The 14,342-nt window shown below is 33.8% G+C and overlaps 3 protein-coding genes across 3 annotated transcripts; 2 read left to right on the top strand and 1 right to left on the bottom strand.

The window, feature by feature from the left end:
- Positions 1-68: 68 nt before the first annotated feature.
- Positions 69-3,718, top strand: LOC115698558 (receptor-like protein EIX2). The gene has a single exon (XM_030625650.2). The coding sequence runs from the start codon at positions 632-634 to the stop codon at positions 3,647-3,649; it is 3,018 nt and encodes a 1,005-aa protein (XP_030481510.2). The 5' UTR covers positions 69-631; the 3' UTR covers positions 3,650-3,718.
- Positions 3,719-5,398: 1,680 nt separating this feature from the next.
- Positions 5,399-9,038, top strand: LOC115701010 (uncharacterized). The gene is made up of 15 exons (XM_030628696.2): positions 5,399-5,807; positions 5,893-6,007; positions 6,080-6,191; positions 6,274-6,318; positions 6,434-6,501; positions 6,601-6,655; positions 6,745-6,824; positions 6,912-6,995; positions 7,123-7,236; positions 7,416-7,534; positions 7,635-7,752; positions 7,860-7,993; positions 8,091-8,244; positions 8,362-8,441; positions 8,600-9,038. The coding sequence occupies exons 1-15, from the start codon at positions 5,578-5,580 to the stop codon at positions 8,697-8,699; spliced, it is 1,608 nt and encodes a 535-aa protein (XP_030484556.2). The 5' UTR covers positions 5,399-5,577; the 3' UTR covers positions 8,700-9,038.
- On the bottom strand, positions 8,690-12,944 carry LOC115701009 (chloride channel protein CLC-a). Its single transcript, XM_030628695.2, has 6 exons — positions 12,559-12,944; positions 12,242-12,442; positions 11,957-12,134; positions 11,298-11,830; positions 9,440-10,592; positions 8,690-9,268 (listed from the first exon to the last, which is right to left on the bottom strand). Exons 1-6 carry the CDS (start codon positions 12,732-12,734, stop codon positions 9,164-9,166), a joined length of 2,346 nt encoding a protein of 781 aa, XP_030484555.1. The 5' UTR covers positions 12,735-12,944; the 3' UTR covers positions 8,690-9,163.
- Between the last annotated feature and the right edge of the window lie 1,398 nt (positions 12,945-14,342).

The following is a 14,342-nucleotide window of genomic DNA, read 5'->3' as shown; positions in this document are numbered from 1 at the left end:
AAAAAAAATTACGTGTACGTGATTATCTCATCCTTGATGAGATAAATAATCTTATATAAATAGAATTAGTTGGATTAGTTATCTAGGATGTCTAATCCAGTTCAATTAGTGTTTATATACTTTGTTTAAGTTATGGTATTACTCGCTAATTTACACGATTGTGAGTGAGTGCTCTTATTTTGACTAATTCTATTGGCAAAGTTAGTGCGGATAGTTAAAATGACATATATTAGAGAAAAATAAGATGTTCCCTCATAAATAGAGAAAAATAACACAAATAGGTTGGTGGGAAAACCACACTTGACTATATTTGAACATAAGAAATCAGTAGTGGAAAATTTAAAAGAAACTCATATTGAATATTTTATTTATTTTGACTAAATTAAAATAATAGTGAATGTTTAAATACTTCAACATCAACATCTTGTAGAAGAGTAACACACATATGGCCAAGTCACACATATAATGCGTCTCCATCTCAATTGTCACCACTTCAAAAACGCATTTAGAGATGGAGATGTCAAGTCATGGAGGGATTCATTTTCCAATCCTATAAGGTTATAAATGGAGAAGATTAACATACACAATGGAACAACATAAAATTTGATAGAAAAACCAAAGCTCTCTCACAATGGAACACAACATTTTTACTGTTGCTATTAAATTCCATCTAGTGCTTACAATTCTCACACTTGAATCCATTCAGCTGAGTTTTAGCCTTGCCAATCTTGATGGCGATCGTGATCATGGTGTTGTTGGTTGCTTGAAAATGGAGAGGAAAGCTCTCCTCGAATTCAAACAAGGCCTAAAAGATCCTTCAAACCAACTCTCATCATGGGTTGGAGAAGATTGCTGCAAATGGAGAGGTGTAGGCTGCAACAATATAACAAGACGAGTGGTCCAGCTCGATCTTCGCTACATGAATTCAAACGACATGGATTTGCAGGGTGATGGAGAAGCAGTCGAGTATCCAATAGGCGGTGAGATCAACCCTTCTCTTCTTATTTTGAAAGATTTAAGTTACTTAGATTTGAGCATGAATGATTTTGGAGGTGTCCAAATTCCACACTTCCTTGGCTCACTAGTGAAACTTGAGTATCTGAATCTTTCTGGTGCAAACTTTGGGGGAGCCATTCCACCAAGCCTTGGAAATCTCTCGAGATTGAGTTATTTTGATCTCAACAATGTTTACTTACAGTCAAATGAAAGTGAACTCCATTGGATTTCTAATCTTTCTTCTCTAAAGTACCTTAATCTAAATGGCTGGAACTTGGAAAAGGCTAATACATATTGGCTTCAAGCTGTTAATATGATCCCTTCACTTCTTGAGTTACACTTGTCCAGTTGTAGCATTTCTAACATGCCTCCAACTCTTCCTTTTGTCAATTTCACTTCTCTTTCAGTCATTGATCTGTCAAATAATGTCTTCAACACAAAAATCCCAACTTGGCTATTCAGTCTCAATAGTCTAATCTATCTAGATTTAAACTCCAACAATTTCAAAGGAGTACTTCCTGATGCAATTACTAATATAACTTCACTGCATACACTTCACTTGCATGAGAATAGCCTAGAAGGTCAATTGTCAAGAAACTTGGGGAAGTTGTGTAATTTGCAAACTTTGAAACTTTCTGGAAACAAATTTATTGGGGAAATAAGTTATTTCATCAATGATTTGTCTAGATGCTCCAACAATAGCTTAGAGGCATTAGATTTAGGATTCAATGCACTCACAGGCTATCTACCAGAATCTTTAGGATTCATCAAAAGTTTAAAGTCCATTCTACTATGGCATAACTCATTTCAAGGTTCAATTCCAGCATCCATTGGAAACTTATCATGTGTGAAGGAAATTTACCTGTCAAATAATCAATTGAGTGGAAACATTCCAATAAGTCTAGGCCAACTTTCAACACTGGTTGTGTTAGAGATAAAGGACAACAATTTTGAAGGTGTCATAACTGAAGCCCATTTGGCAAATCTTTCAAGCTTGAATGAGCTAACAATTTATAAAGATTCCCCAAATGTTACTTTGATCTTCAACATCAGCTCAAATTGGATACCTCCATTTCAACTCACATATATTGAAATTAGATCCTGTCAATTGGGTCCTAACTTTCCACCCTGGCTTAAAAGTCAAAACAAGTTGGCCACAGTGGTACTCAATAATGCTAGGATTTCAGGGGTCATTCCAAATTGGTTTTGGCAACTCAATTTGCAACTAGACAAATTTGATGTTGCTTATAATCAACTAAGTGGTAGGGTCCCAAACACACTAAGATTTAATAATCCTTCCACTGTTGACTTGAGCTCAAACCTTTATGAGGGTCCCCTACCCTTATGGTCATCCAATATTACCATGTTGTACTTGAGGGATAATCATTTTTCTGGCCCAATTCCTCCAAATATAGGTGAAGTGATGCCTTTTCTCTCAGATTTAGACATCTCCATAAACTCTCTCACAGGAACCATTCCCTTGTCCATCAGTAAGATAACAGGATTGACAACCTTGGTGATCTCAAATAATAAGCTCTCTGGTAAAATTCCTGATTTCTGGAATGACTTATCATTCTTGTACATACTGGATGTGTCAAATAACAGTCTTTCTGGTACCATACCAAGTTCAATAGGTTTCCTTAACAATATCAGATTTTTGGTATTGTCAAAGAACAACTTCTCAGGTGAACTTCCATCTTCCTTGAAAAATTGCAGTGAGTTAATTAGTCTTGATCTAAGTGAGAATAAGTTTTTTGGAGAAATTCCAACTTGGCTAGGAGAAAAATATATGAGGTCTTTGTTGATTTTAAGCCTGAGGTCCAACTCCTTCACTGGAATCATCCCAACACAACTGTGTACCCTTTCAACTCTTCATATATTGGACTTTTCACACAACAACATTTCTGGCCATATTCCCAAATGCATTGGAAATTTGAATGGATTGAAGTCTGAACTGACAGAAAATGATATAACATACCAAGGAAAATTGCAAATAGTAGCAAAAGGAAAAAAGCTAGAATATGACTTCATTCTATACCTGGTCAACAGTTTAGATCTCTCTGATAATAACTTATCAGGAGAAATACCTATGGAGTTAACAAGATTAATACTATTAGGCACTTTAAACCTATCCATGAATCATTTGACAGGAAACATACCATCCATGATTGGAGATTGTGAAAAGCTTGAAACTTTAGATCTTTCAATGAACAATCTTTCAGGCCCAATACCACAGAGCATGTCTTCATTAACATTTCTGAACCATTTGAACCTTTCATACAATAACTTGTCAGGGAATATTCCAACAAAGAACCAGTTTCAGACCCTTAATGATGCATCCATGTATGAAGGAAATCCAAGCCTTTGTGGTGACCCTTTGCCAAGAAAATGTGATGAGAGTGACCAACATCCTCAAACTCCAGAAGAAGATAGTGAAGAAAAAGATGGTGGGCTTGGTCATGTGTTTGAAAAAATGGGTTTTGTGATATGCACTGTTATGGGTTTCGTTGTGGGATTTTGGGTTGTTTTGGGTAGTTTGATTGTGAAGAGGACTTGGAGAATGGCCTATTTTAACTTTGTTGACAGAGTGAAGGAGAGATTCCTGGAGTTTTTGCTGCCATTGTTTATCAAAAAGAAAATGCCTTGGGATTGAAAATAACATCAATTATGAAATAATGTAAAAATAAAAAACTATTCAGTTATTTACTTTCATGCTTCTCTCTTTGTGTTTTCTAGTCTTTCTTTCCCACACGTCTAATTAGAAAATAAATAGGAATTTTTCTTCTTGAACTATGACCATCATTGTAAATATCTCCCTCTATTTACATTGTGCTCATTTTTAAGACAATTTAGTTATGTGAGTATGAGTTATAAGTATAGTTGAAGTGGGCCAGAATTAAAGAAAGTAACATAACATATTAGTCAATAAGTTAATAGTAATGCATGGACAAGTGTAAAGCACTAAAGCTTTATGCTCACTACATGTAGGTTTAGTCTTCATATAATAATACGTACCTAGTTAGTGCAAGTTGGAAGAAATTTTATTGTCCTTGATAAGAAACAAAAGTAAGAGATTGGTTTAGTCACAACAAAATAATGAAGTAAATAAAATAAATAATAAATGCTTGAATTATACCAAATTAATGTTTGTGCTATAATCCAAAATGAACGTTAAGGAATTTGTATTATTTGGCAAATTGGGAACTCTTAATTTTCTTTTTTTATGATATATATTAGAAAAAAACAACACGTTTCCCACATAAATAGAGAAAAAAAAAATACACAAATAGATTTGTGGCAAAACCACACTTACATTGTAAGAAATGAGCTGTGGAAAATTTAAAAGAAGCTCATACTTGATGATGTTATTGAGGTTGTGAACATTGTAAGCTCTTTCTCCTTCAGTGGCGGAAGCTATGGCAGTTCTGTATGGTCTTCTCCTTTGCTCTCAGTTGGGTTTCTCTGTGATTGAAGTTGAGAGGGACTGTCAAAGGGTGTGTATGGCGTTGGAAAGGGGTCTCATAATAATACCTTGCTCATAATCTAGCAACAAAATTTGATTATGCATAAACTTGAAAAAGCACATGATACCACAAAACCAGTAATACAAAAAAATAAAACAGAAAACGAGAGTCTCGGGAGGGTTACATCCAATTCGAGGTGCTAAAACGTGTTATCCATCATATTTTATGTGATCAATTTCTATGCGTAGCTGTAGTTGTAAAAAAAAAAAATTCAATTAGAAGATTTATATATAATTTTTTATAAATAATAAAAATTCAAAATTTTAAAATATTTTTCATTTTAAAAAATTAAATTTATTTTTTTAACTTAAAATTAAAGTTTTAAATATATAATTTTACATAATTATATTATTATTAATTATTTTTTATTTTATTTAATTTAAAAAAAATCGTATCAAACGTGTCAAGCTCGTGTTAAGTGACTCGTATCGTGTTTGACCTGTTTTTATTTCGTATCAAGTCATGTTGATCTATTTTCAACTCGCGTCTAATTTTTTCGAGTCTCTCATAAAATTTGTGTTGTGTTCGTGTGATGTGTTGAAACATGTTTTGTCATTACCCCTATATCTAATCCAATTCAATTAAATCAAATCAATCTAATTTAATTTAATTACAAAAAATTATATATTTAATTACAATTAAATTGGATTGGATGTTAAAAGTTATTTTAATTATTTTAAATTAATTATTGGATATTATTCTCAAAACTTAACTAAAAATTAATATAATCTAATTATATTTACATATTAAAAAATTATTTATATTTATAGTAAATATTTTTGTGTTAAATTTATAATATTTAGTTATTTTGTATGATATTTATTTATTACGTAGTAATTATAATTTTATTAGGACATAGTTTGTGTATGATAACAAAAATAACAAAAATATTAGATTTTGGATAACATAAACAAAGGAAGATGGAGTCGAAATGGCTTCGACCCGACCCGGCTAGCAGTAGCAGTGATGATATTTCGATTCAGTTTCAGACCGTTTTGGGTGAACAGATAAATATTATCCTTTCCCGCCATACACAACAAAAAGTTCCGGCGGAACTATGGTTCTGTGCCTCCCGTCGGCTCGTCCGCCTTCTCCAATCATCAGCTGCCACGTACACACCTCCCCAACCCTGCTCCGCACCCACAATCCTCGTCCCTCTACTTCTCACTCACCGGCGCCAACACCACCACAATTACCCCCTTCTCTATCACTGAACCCTAACTCAACCCCACCGCCGTCTCCGTCGCCGTCGCTAACTTGCGCTCTCCACTGCCCTCACTTTGAATCGTACGAATATCTCTAAAGTTCCCAACTTTTTCTATTTTCTCTTCTCTGAACCATTGTAATGAGAATTTTGCTTGAAATGTTTCAGGTGCTCTGGATGCTCGCACGAGTTCAATCTCCACCGGCCTAGCATAGTCGACGAGGCCACCGAGTTCTTCCACGCTCACGGTGTCGACGACTTCACTTTCGATAGTTGTAAACTGGTAAAGTTTTTGTTTTTACATTAATTCCACTGCTCAATTTTCTGGGTCTCATTTCAAAATTGTGCTGAATAGTGGGGATGGAGGTGTCGTGCGAAATTAGCGGTTCGTGGTTCTTCAGTGAATCCTGTGGTGGGATTGTACCAGGAGGGCACTCATAATGCTGTAGATATTCCCGATTGCAAAGGTTCCTATTTATAGTTCAATTTAGATTTTTCCCTTAGAAGTAACCATTTTTGACATAATTAATGGATGAGTTGTTATTTCAGCTCATCATCCAAACATAAATGCGGCAGTAGAGCTGTTGAAACAAGGTGTGTTCTTGCATATGTATACAGTAATATAGCTACAACTGCAATATTGTTATATGGAGTAATTTTCTTTTGGTTATTTTAGGAGTTAAAAAGATTTGTTTTGCTTGAGTATCAGGTATAACTGAATTAAACATTGAGCCTTATGATGAAGATGAGGGTACAGGTGATCTTCGATATGTACAGGTGACTAAATGGTTATCATTAGATAGTAATTTTAGCTGAAAAAATGCAAGTATTATTGTATTTGATTAACTTTGTTGTATCCTTGGTGGTTATATGCAGATGGCTGTGACGACACATGATACTGCGCTTCCTGCGTCCAAAAGATATCTAAATGGTTTTTGGCCCAAACTCATTTCTTATACTAACTTAATGTTTACAATGATGCCATCAATTTTCACTTATAAATGTTTCATATTTTTCTAGGTAAAGTACAGGTTTCTCTAGTTTGGAATTCAAGAAATGAAACTTCCCATAATTCGCAAAAACTTCATGCCTTGACCAATGTAAGTTGCCTCTTTTATTTATTTTTTTCGAAAGGCTGGGAACTTGTGAGAAGGTTCTTTTTCTCCTAATTTATAAATATTATGCAGTTTTTATGGAAGAAAGGAGGACGGTGGAACAATAACCACTTGATTCACTCTGTATGGGCTAATTTTCAGACATCAACTAACAATGTAAGATATGAGATTATCTCTAAGTGGAAAGTACACATTGTTTGAGAAATATGAATTTTTTGTTTTTCGGTATTCTCCATCAGTAAAGACTTTACTGCTTGCTAAATAAGTTTGATTGGTGTTGCAGATAATTTTTGGCAATAGGTGGAGACATCTTGTAGGAGAAGCAGACTTTTGGGAAAATGTTGGAGGAATTGATATTTCATTGGCTCCATCCAGTTTTGGCCAAGCAAACACTCGGGTAACTTTTTACTTCATTCAAAATGCAAATACAGTTATATGAGAAACCAGAGAAAGAGAGAACAGTCTTATTGGTGACTTTATTTTTCTTATTAAAGGTGTTTTTTTTATAGAAGTTCTACCTTCTCTAAGCTGTGAAAAATCCTACTTATTGTTTCATTCATTGCTACTCGTCTACAGGCTTTCAACTTGCTCCTCCAGAAGTTACAAAAATATGTCCCTTATGAATCATCTGTCACCGATTTGTATGCTGGAGCTGGTGCGATCGGAATTTCCTTAGCTGCCTCAAGAAAATGCAGGTAGGAATACATTTTTTATTGTATACTTGCTTACAAACTCTCAAATGTTGTTATGATAGAAAGCATTCTTTTCTTATCACAATGTTGCATTCCTTTATAGGTCTGTTAGATGTGTGGAGATCAATAAAGAGTCAAAGTTATCTTTTGAGAAGACAGTTAACCGTCTACCGAGTTCAGTAGATAGCAGCATCAGCTGGCATCATGCAGATACATCAAAGGCAAGTTTTACCTTTCAAAATCAATTTTCTTTTCAAATTGATGTCTCATGATACGGACACCTCATGACATTTTATTTATTATTAATTTTTTTGACAAAATTGAACAGGATCCTGTTACTTGGGTAAGGGGTTCAGATGTAATCATTGTCGATCCTCCTCGAAAAGGATTAGATCCATCTCTTATCGAGATATTACAAAACATATCATCTATAAAGCATAAACCTGAGTCATCCTCTCAAAGGTTCAACCATTGAATTCATTTTTAAGTTATCTATATCCAGGGTTAGAATTCATTTTTTTAAGTTATTAAATCGTTGCTATTTAAATGTGAACATCAGCCCAAGTGTAAAAGACAAAGATGAAAAAAGACCTTGGATTTTACGTGCACAGGAAGATTCAGTTCAGGTAGGGAGTAAAGTGACTTTAGAAGGCCGTAGAACCCTGCCACAAACCCTCATCTATATAAGCTGTGGATGGGAAAGCTTCAAAGAGGTAATTCTATGATTGAAGTGATTGCTACCAATTCTATGCTCATCTTTTCTCTGGTCCTGGTTTTGCTGTTTTATTTCACAATTTTAAACTTATCAAGGTGATATTACATAATAACAGGATTGCAAATCCCTCTTGTCTAACAAGGCATGGCGTTTGGAAAAGGCTCATGGTTATAATTTTTTCCCTGGAACTCAAAGGTATTGATTACTTAAACCTTAAAGCATCTCTTTTTTCATCACATAAGACACAACACAAAAATTGATCAATTTTTTCATATGAGCTCTCTCCCATATATGCTATTCTTATATAGGTTTTCTGTGTTAATTTGTTCTGTGCTCTGAATTAATTTCTGCAGCATTGAGGTGTTGGCTGTGTTTCAGAGAGGTGGAAAAGCAAGCCAAAATAAAAAGAAAGCAGGAAAGAAGAAGAAGAAACGCGTGAAGAATGACAAGTGAAGATTACAAGTGTATTTTACTGACTCTCTCGACAAATATATATATATATATATATTTATATATTTATATTCGTAGTGCGGTTCTTAGAAGAAGAAGAGGAGGAGGAGGAGATGAGGACGAAGAATGAAAAACAAAACAAAACAAAACTCTCTGACCAAAATCCTCCATGATTTCTTTTTATGGTTCTTTTCTGTAGAGAAATGAAATTTTGTTCTCCTTTGACTGAAATTCATGTATAAAGAATAATTGAAATTTGATGTTGTTTATGTCCCGGTGGAGCATGGCATCTTATGTGGCTCTCTTAGAATTTGAATGAAGCTTTTACGTATCTTTTTGGCATCTTATTTGACCCTCTTAGTATGGGAACAGAGAACCTGGATAACTTGATCAAACTTTTTAAAGAATAAAGAATGAGTCGTCTCACACCAAGAAAGTCAATACCACCATTCTTTGATTATAGAGGTTCATGGCTTCTCTCTGCTCTTAGATCTTGCCAGATGAGGAAAAGCAAACAAAATGTTGTGTGCTCGCAAGTCCTGCCTCGTCAAAATGCCAACCACAGGAGGCACCTATAAATAGCAGATACCTTCAGGTTAGTTCATCATAATTGTTTATATATAATCTAAGATACTCAATTATATTCTTGTTTTCAATTACTGAGATAAGAAAAAGAGTTAGATATGCTTTGAAGATGAGAGATTGCAGAGTTCAAGTGTGTGAAAATTGTTACGTAGACTCACCCCAGTTGCTTGATACTTTGGTACAATGAGCATATGGCGGAGTCCCACTGATCTGAAGAGGACCATAGCTTTTGCCACAGACATACTCTCTACCACTGTGTAAGGTGTTGTATTTGTCAGGGGATGCAGATCTATGTACATCTCCATTTCATCCCTTGTAACTGTTACCTCTTCAATTTTTCCTTCCCTTTCAGCCAAATCAACTGAGGTAAATTTCTCTCTCACTTCCCAATCTTCTGTTTTCCGTTTCTCTGTCAGAAACCACTTCTTTTTCAATACTTGTACCAGGTGAGTTCTGAGGATTACTCCATGCAATTCGGTTACCTCAATGCCAGATCCCACAGGCCGTAATACACCATCATCTAAAACAGGGAAACCATTGTGTGTAGTGTTTCTGAGAACTTCTACAACCCGAGATACCTTTTCAATTCCATTGAGTGTAACTACTGGCGGCTTTGCATCAGCAAGCTCCCCAACAGTGAGATTCCTCATCCAAGGTTCTGGATTTGCATCCAAGAAAGGCAGGCCTTTCAGCTCCAGTATAATCTCGTAAATGCTTAGATTGAAACTATCTCCGACGGTTTTTGAAATCAAGAGGACAATCATGGTAATGGGTAGTAAAAGAAGATTGTTGGTTAGTTCGAGAAATATCACACAAAGCGAAACAGTCATCCTCATTGAACCAGCCATGAGAGAAGCTGCACCAAGAACAGCATAGAGCCCTTGATCAATACTTGTGTGAGATCCCATTGCCATACCAAGCAAACGGCCATAAGCTGATCCCATGAGGATAATGGGGAGAAACAACCCGGATGGCACAGCAATGCCAAAGGTAATCAGTCCTAAAACACAATAGAGTACAAAGAAGATAAGAAGGGAGATGGCATTATATTCGCCTGCAGAGTTTGTCGAAAAGATGTTTCGAACTGCATCATCATTGGTGGTAAGGAGTAGAGTTGCTAGATCATTATAGTATCCTTTGGGGCAGTTGAACTGCTTATAGTTGCCTGATCGTCCATTTGTGGGGCAAACAGACTCTGCAAGTGAAGCATCACAAGGTGTGCAAGAGGCAAGGAAAGGCAGACCATATAGGCACACAGAGGTAAATAGTGATACGCCAAGACTGAGGAGGAGCTTGTGGATTTTTCCCTTCCTGCCAAGAAGAAAAATTCATTTCTTTTATTGTTTAAAATAATAAATATAAGAAGTTGCTTACACAAGAGTGTACTTGCTGTTATGCTATAGTAAAATTCCTACCAAGTTTTGTTGCTTAACATTACATTTATAGATATTGTATATATTTGAGTATGTAAAATGAGTTATATATTTTCTTTTTTCTTTTTTCTTTCTTGACAATGAGGTGTGGAGATTCGAGTTTGGGATGTGTTCATTAGAAATTTGAGGTGTAAAATCACTAAACTAAACTATCTTTGTGACCACGAGTGTAATTTTATTCTTATCAAATTTATTAATTTTTTATAAAATTATGTATCAACTATAATTATAATGAAAATAAGTAAAAGTTTTATAAAATAACACTGGACAGGACAAAAGTACAATTTGATCAAATCATTAGTTAATTGAGTGTTAATTTTACATTATGTTTTTCAAGTTGGGATCCAAAAAAATTATGTATAATTCAATCAAGATTTTTAATTATTCGAATATTAATAGCTATACTGCCCAATGCTTGTCTTGTACCTAAAAAAAATTGTAACCATTAGGAGCATATTACCATGCATTATCTTTTAGAAGAAATGTAAGATGGGTTGTTTATGCCAAATCTCTACTAAGATAATCCTAAGTTGTTAGTTTCAAAACAAAACCAATAAAAGAAGCTGAGACAAAGGGTACTTACTGATTAATGAGATTGTACAGCCTAAGGACCTTGTGAAGAACATGATTGTAAAGGGCTCCCAAAAGTCCACCAATGACACCAATTAGAACAACAGGTATAATATCCATTGCATGGTAAGTAACAGGAACATTACTCACATCAAACATGATAAGTCCTCCCCTTCCAAACAGCCCACATTGTCCATTATTGCATATTTCAATGAATGCCCTCAAAACCACAACCACTACTGCTGTACTGAAGAAAGTTCTCCATAACAAGGCACTTCTCCACCATGTAGCCACTTCTTCTAAGGCGAAAAGTACACCACCAACAGGCGAACGGAAGGCTGCACAAACCCCTGAGGAAGAACCACAAGTGATGAGGTCTCTTCGATCGCGATCATTGTTGAAATACCTAAGCCATCGCCATCTAATCCGGTAATTATCAGGCCCTCCTTGTCCTAACAATGAAGCTATGCAACTACCAATGTGTACAAGAGGTCCTTCCTTTCCTAGATCCAATCCAGCTGAAACAGCTCCAATGCTTCCAATTATCTACAAAAACAAAAACATAAATGCTTAGTCAAACTACTTGTCTAGTCTAAGGGCATGCTGAACTAATTCCCGAGATGTGACAGTCCTGACATTGCCAATTAGTTTTGAGATAGAAAAAAAATAAACCTTGACAATCAATTGGGTAGCACCAAACATGTTAGGAGTATCAACTCCATTAAGATAAGCTTTGATCTCAGGAATACCAGGACCAGCAGCAGTTGGAGCAAACCAAACACAGAGAACAGCAGCAACCATGGTTAGAAAAAAATTGGCTGCAGTGAAATACAGAAGCCCCATAAAGTACCTACAAACACATCACAGTTTTTCAATTATGGATGATGATGATGATGATGATCAATACATATTAGCAAATATAATAATGGTGATGAATACTAAATTAATAATAATCACCTGTCTTGTTCTATATAAGCAAACACAGAAAGAAGTTTATAACCAGCAATGTTCTCAACAGCAAGGTTGATAAGAGTGGCTATAATTCCAGTAAGAAGCCCCACAAGACAAGCAAATGTCCATTTTAAGAAAACATATTGAAGAACTTGTACTCTGGATCTGCTTCTCCAGTCTTGCTTGAACAGATCATTTTCATTGATTCTAAAAAGATCAAAAATCAAAAATTCAAAAATCAAAAGAAAATTCACTAAAATGAACTGGGTCATTGAAAAGATTTGATTTTTTTATATACATATATATATATATATATCACTTACTCATAATCCAAACTCTCTATATGAGAGACTTTGGTGCCAACAATGGCTAAAGGATTAGAAGAAAGTGTTCTGTTTCTTTTGAGCAGAGTCTGGCATAAAGGATTGGTTTCTGATTCTCTAGCTTCCAAATCACCTTCTGTTGTTGATTCTCCATAGAGCCTTGAATCTTGTTCCATTAGAAGAAAATATTACTGTAATTTTCCTATCTTCTTCTTCTTCTTGGTTAGGATTTTTGGAATCAAAATGAGCGTTTTTCTGTTGAGACAAAACTCCTCAAAATATTACAAGAGTTATCATCAAACTCTCTTCTTCTTTTTTATACTCAACCACATGTTTCATTTGTTTGATTGTGTCTTTTTCTTTTTTATATATATAAATATATTTGAGCAATAAGTCACAATTATGCTAATGCAGATATAAATATATAAATTATTACTTAAGAGGGTGGGGATTTATTTATGGTAAATTCCTAATATAAAAAAAGTCTAATTATAACAAAATCCTTTAATAGATCCGAGAGAAAAGGCAAATTATGATTATTATATATTAATCTTGCTAGCTAAGGTGGATTACTTTAGATTTAAATATTTGCCATTATTGTGTATTGATTATGCTCACAACATTAGCAATAAATAATTTTATTCTTTTAATGTATAATCACTTTCAATTATAATTAGATATAAATTTCCACTTATCTTGTTCTATTTTATAAATGTTAAGGAGAAAATAAAAGTCTTTGTTTCATGATAACACAGCTAATATATAGTTGGGAGTTTTTCTACATATCTATATAATTATTTGTGAAGCGGAAATTCGACCATAAATATGAATATAACATTAAATAATCATAGTAAATTGATGATATTTATTTGAATTATTATTTTTGTTTTAAAAAAGTTGGGACAACTTTTTATGAAAAAAATCTCTTCAATGAATAATGAGATCTCTCTTTTTTTTCATTTGATAAGTGTAGCTACCAATATTCACGTGAGTTATGTGTACCTTAATGATCTTTTGAAAATAATAATAATAATAAAAATTATTATGTAACAAAATTCAAGAAAAAAAAAAACACTGGTGACTTGGTCCAATCCTAATCCAAACCTATAATTGTAGAAATTGAGTGTTGGGACCATAGGAAAAATAAATATTAATATATAAAAATAGAAACTTTATATCAAACCTACTTGCTTTTAATTTATGCCACATGCATCTTTTTTATTTATTTTTAACATATCACTATCATTATTGGGAAATATTATGTATACAAATACAAAATAAATTACGTATACATGAAAAAGGACAAGGGCTCAAACAAACCTTCTTAACTATTGAGGTTATAAGTAAACTAATAACATAATATCACTTTCACTTTCACTTCCCACTATGATTTCTAGCACTTACAATATTATATATTTGAGTTTTTATTTATTTATTTTGTTTAGTGGAATGTTATGAAGTAATAAAATGATTTGAAAAAAAAAATATTATAGCTAAAAATGAAGTAATCAAGCAAAAATTTAAACCCATTTGGGGCTCAAGTGAAATTAAAAGGCATACAAAAAGTAAATTTAAAATACATAAATTATAAATCATAAAATTTTAAAAGTTTAAATTACTATTTTCATCATTGAAACAAATAAATTCTCAACTATTTTTGTAAAATAGTATTACATTTTTATTTATTTATTTTTTTCATTTTTTTTTTTACAAAAGGAACAATATTCAGGTCTACTCTTCCTCCTTAAAATGCATAAAAGCAAAAGGATGACAGCAAGGAAAAA

The sequence above is a fragment of the Cannabis sativa genome, chromosome 8 (assembly GCF_029168945.1).
Source record: "Cannabis sativa cultivar Pink pepper isolate KNU-18-1 chromosome 8, ASM2916894v1, whole genome shotgun sequence".
Taxonomy (NCBI): domain Eukaryota; kingdom Viridiplantae; phylum Streptophyta; class Magnoliopsida; order Rosales; family Cannabaceae; genus Cannabis; species Cannabis sativa.
Note: the sequence above shows the minus strand (reverse complement) of the source record. Positions and strands in the feature narration are given on the sequence as shown.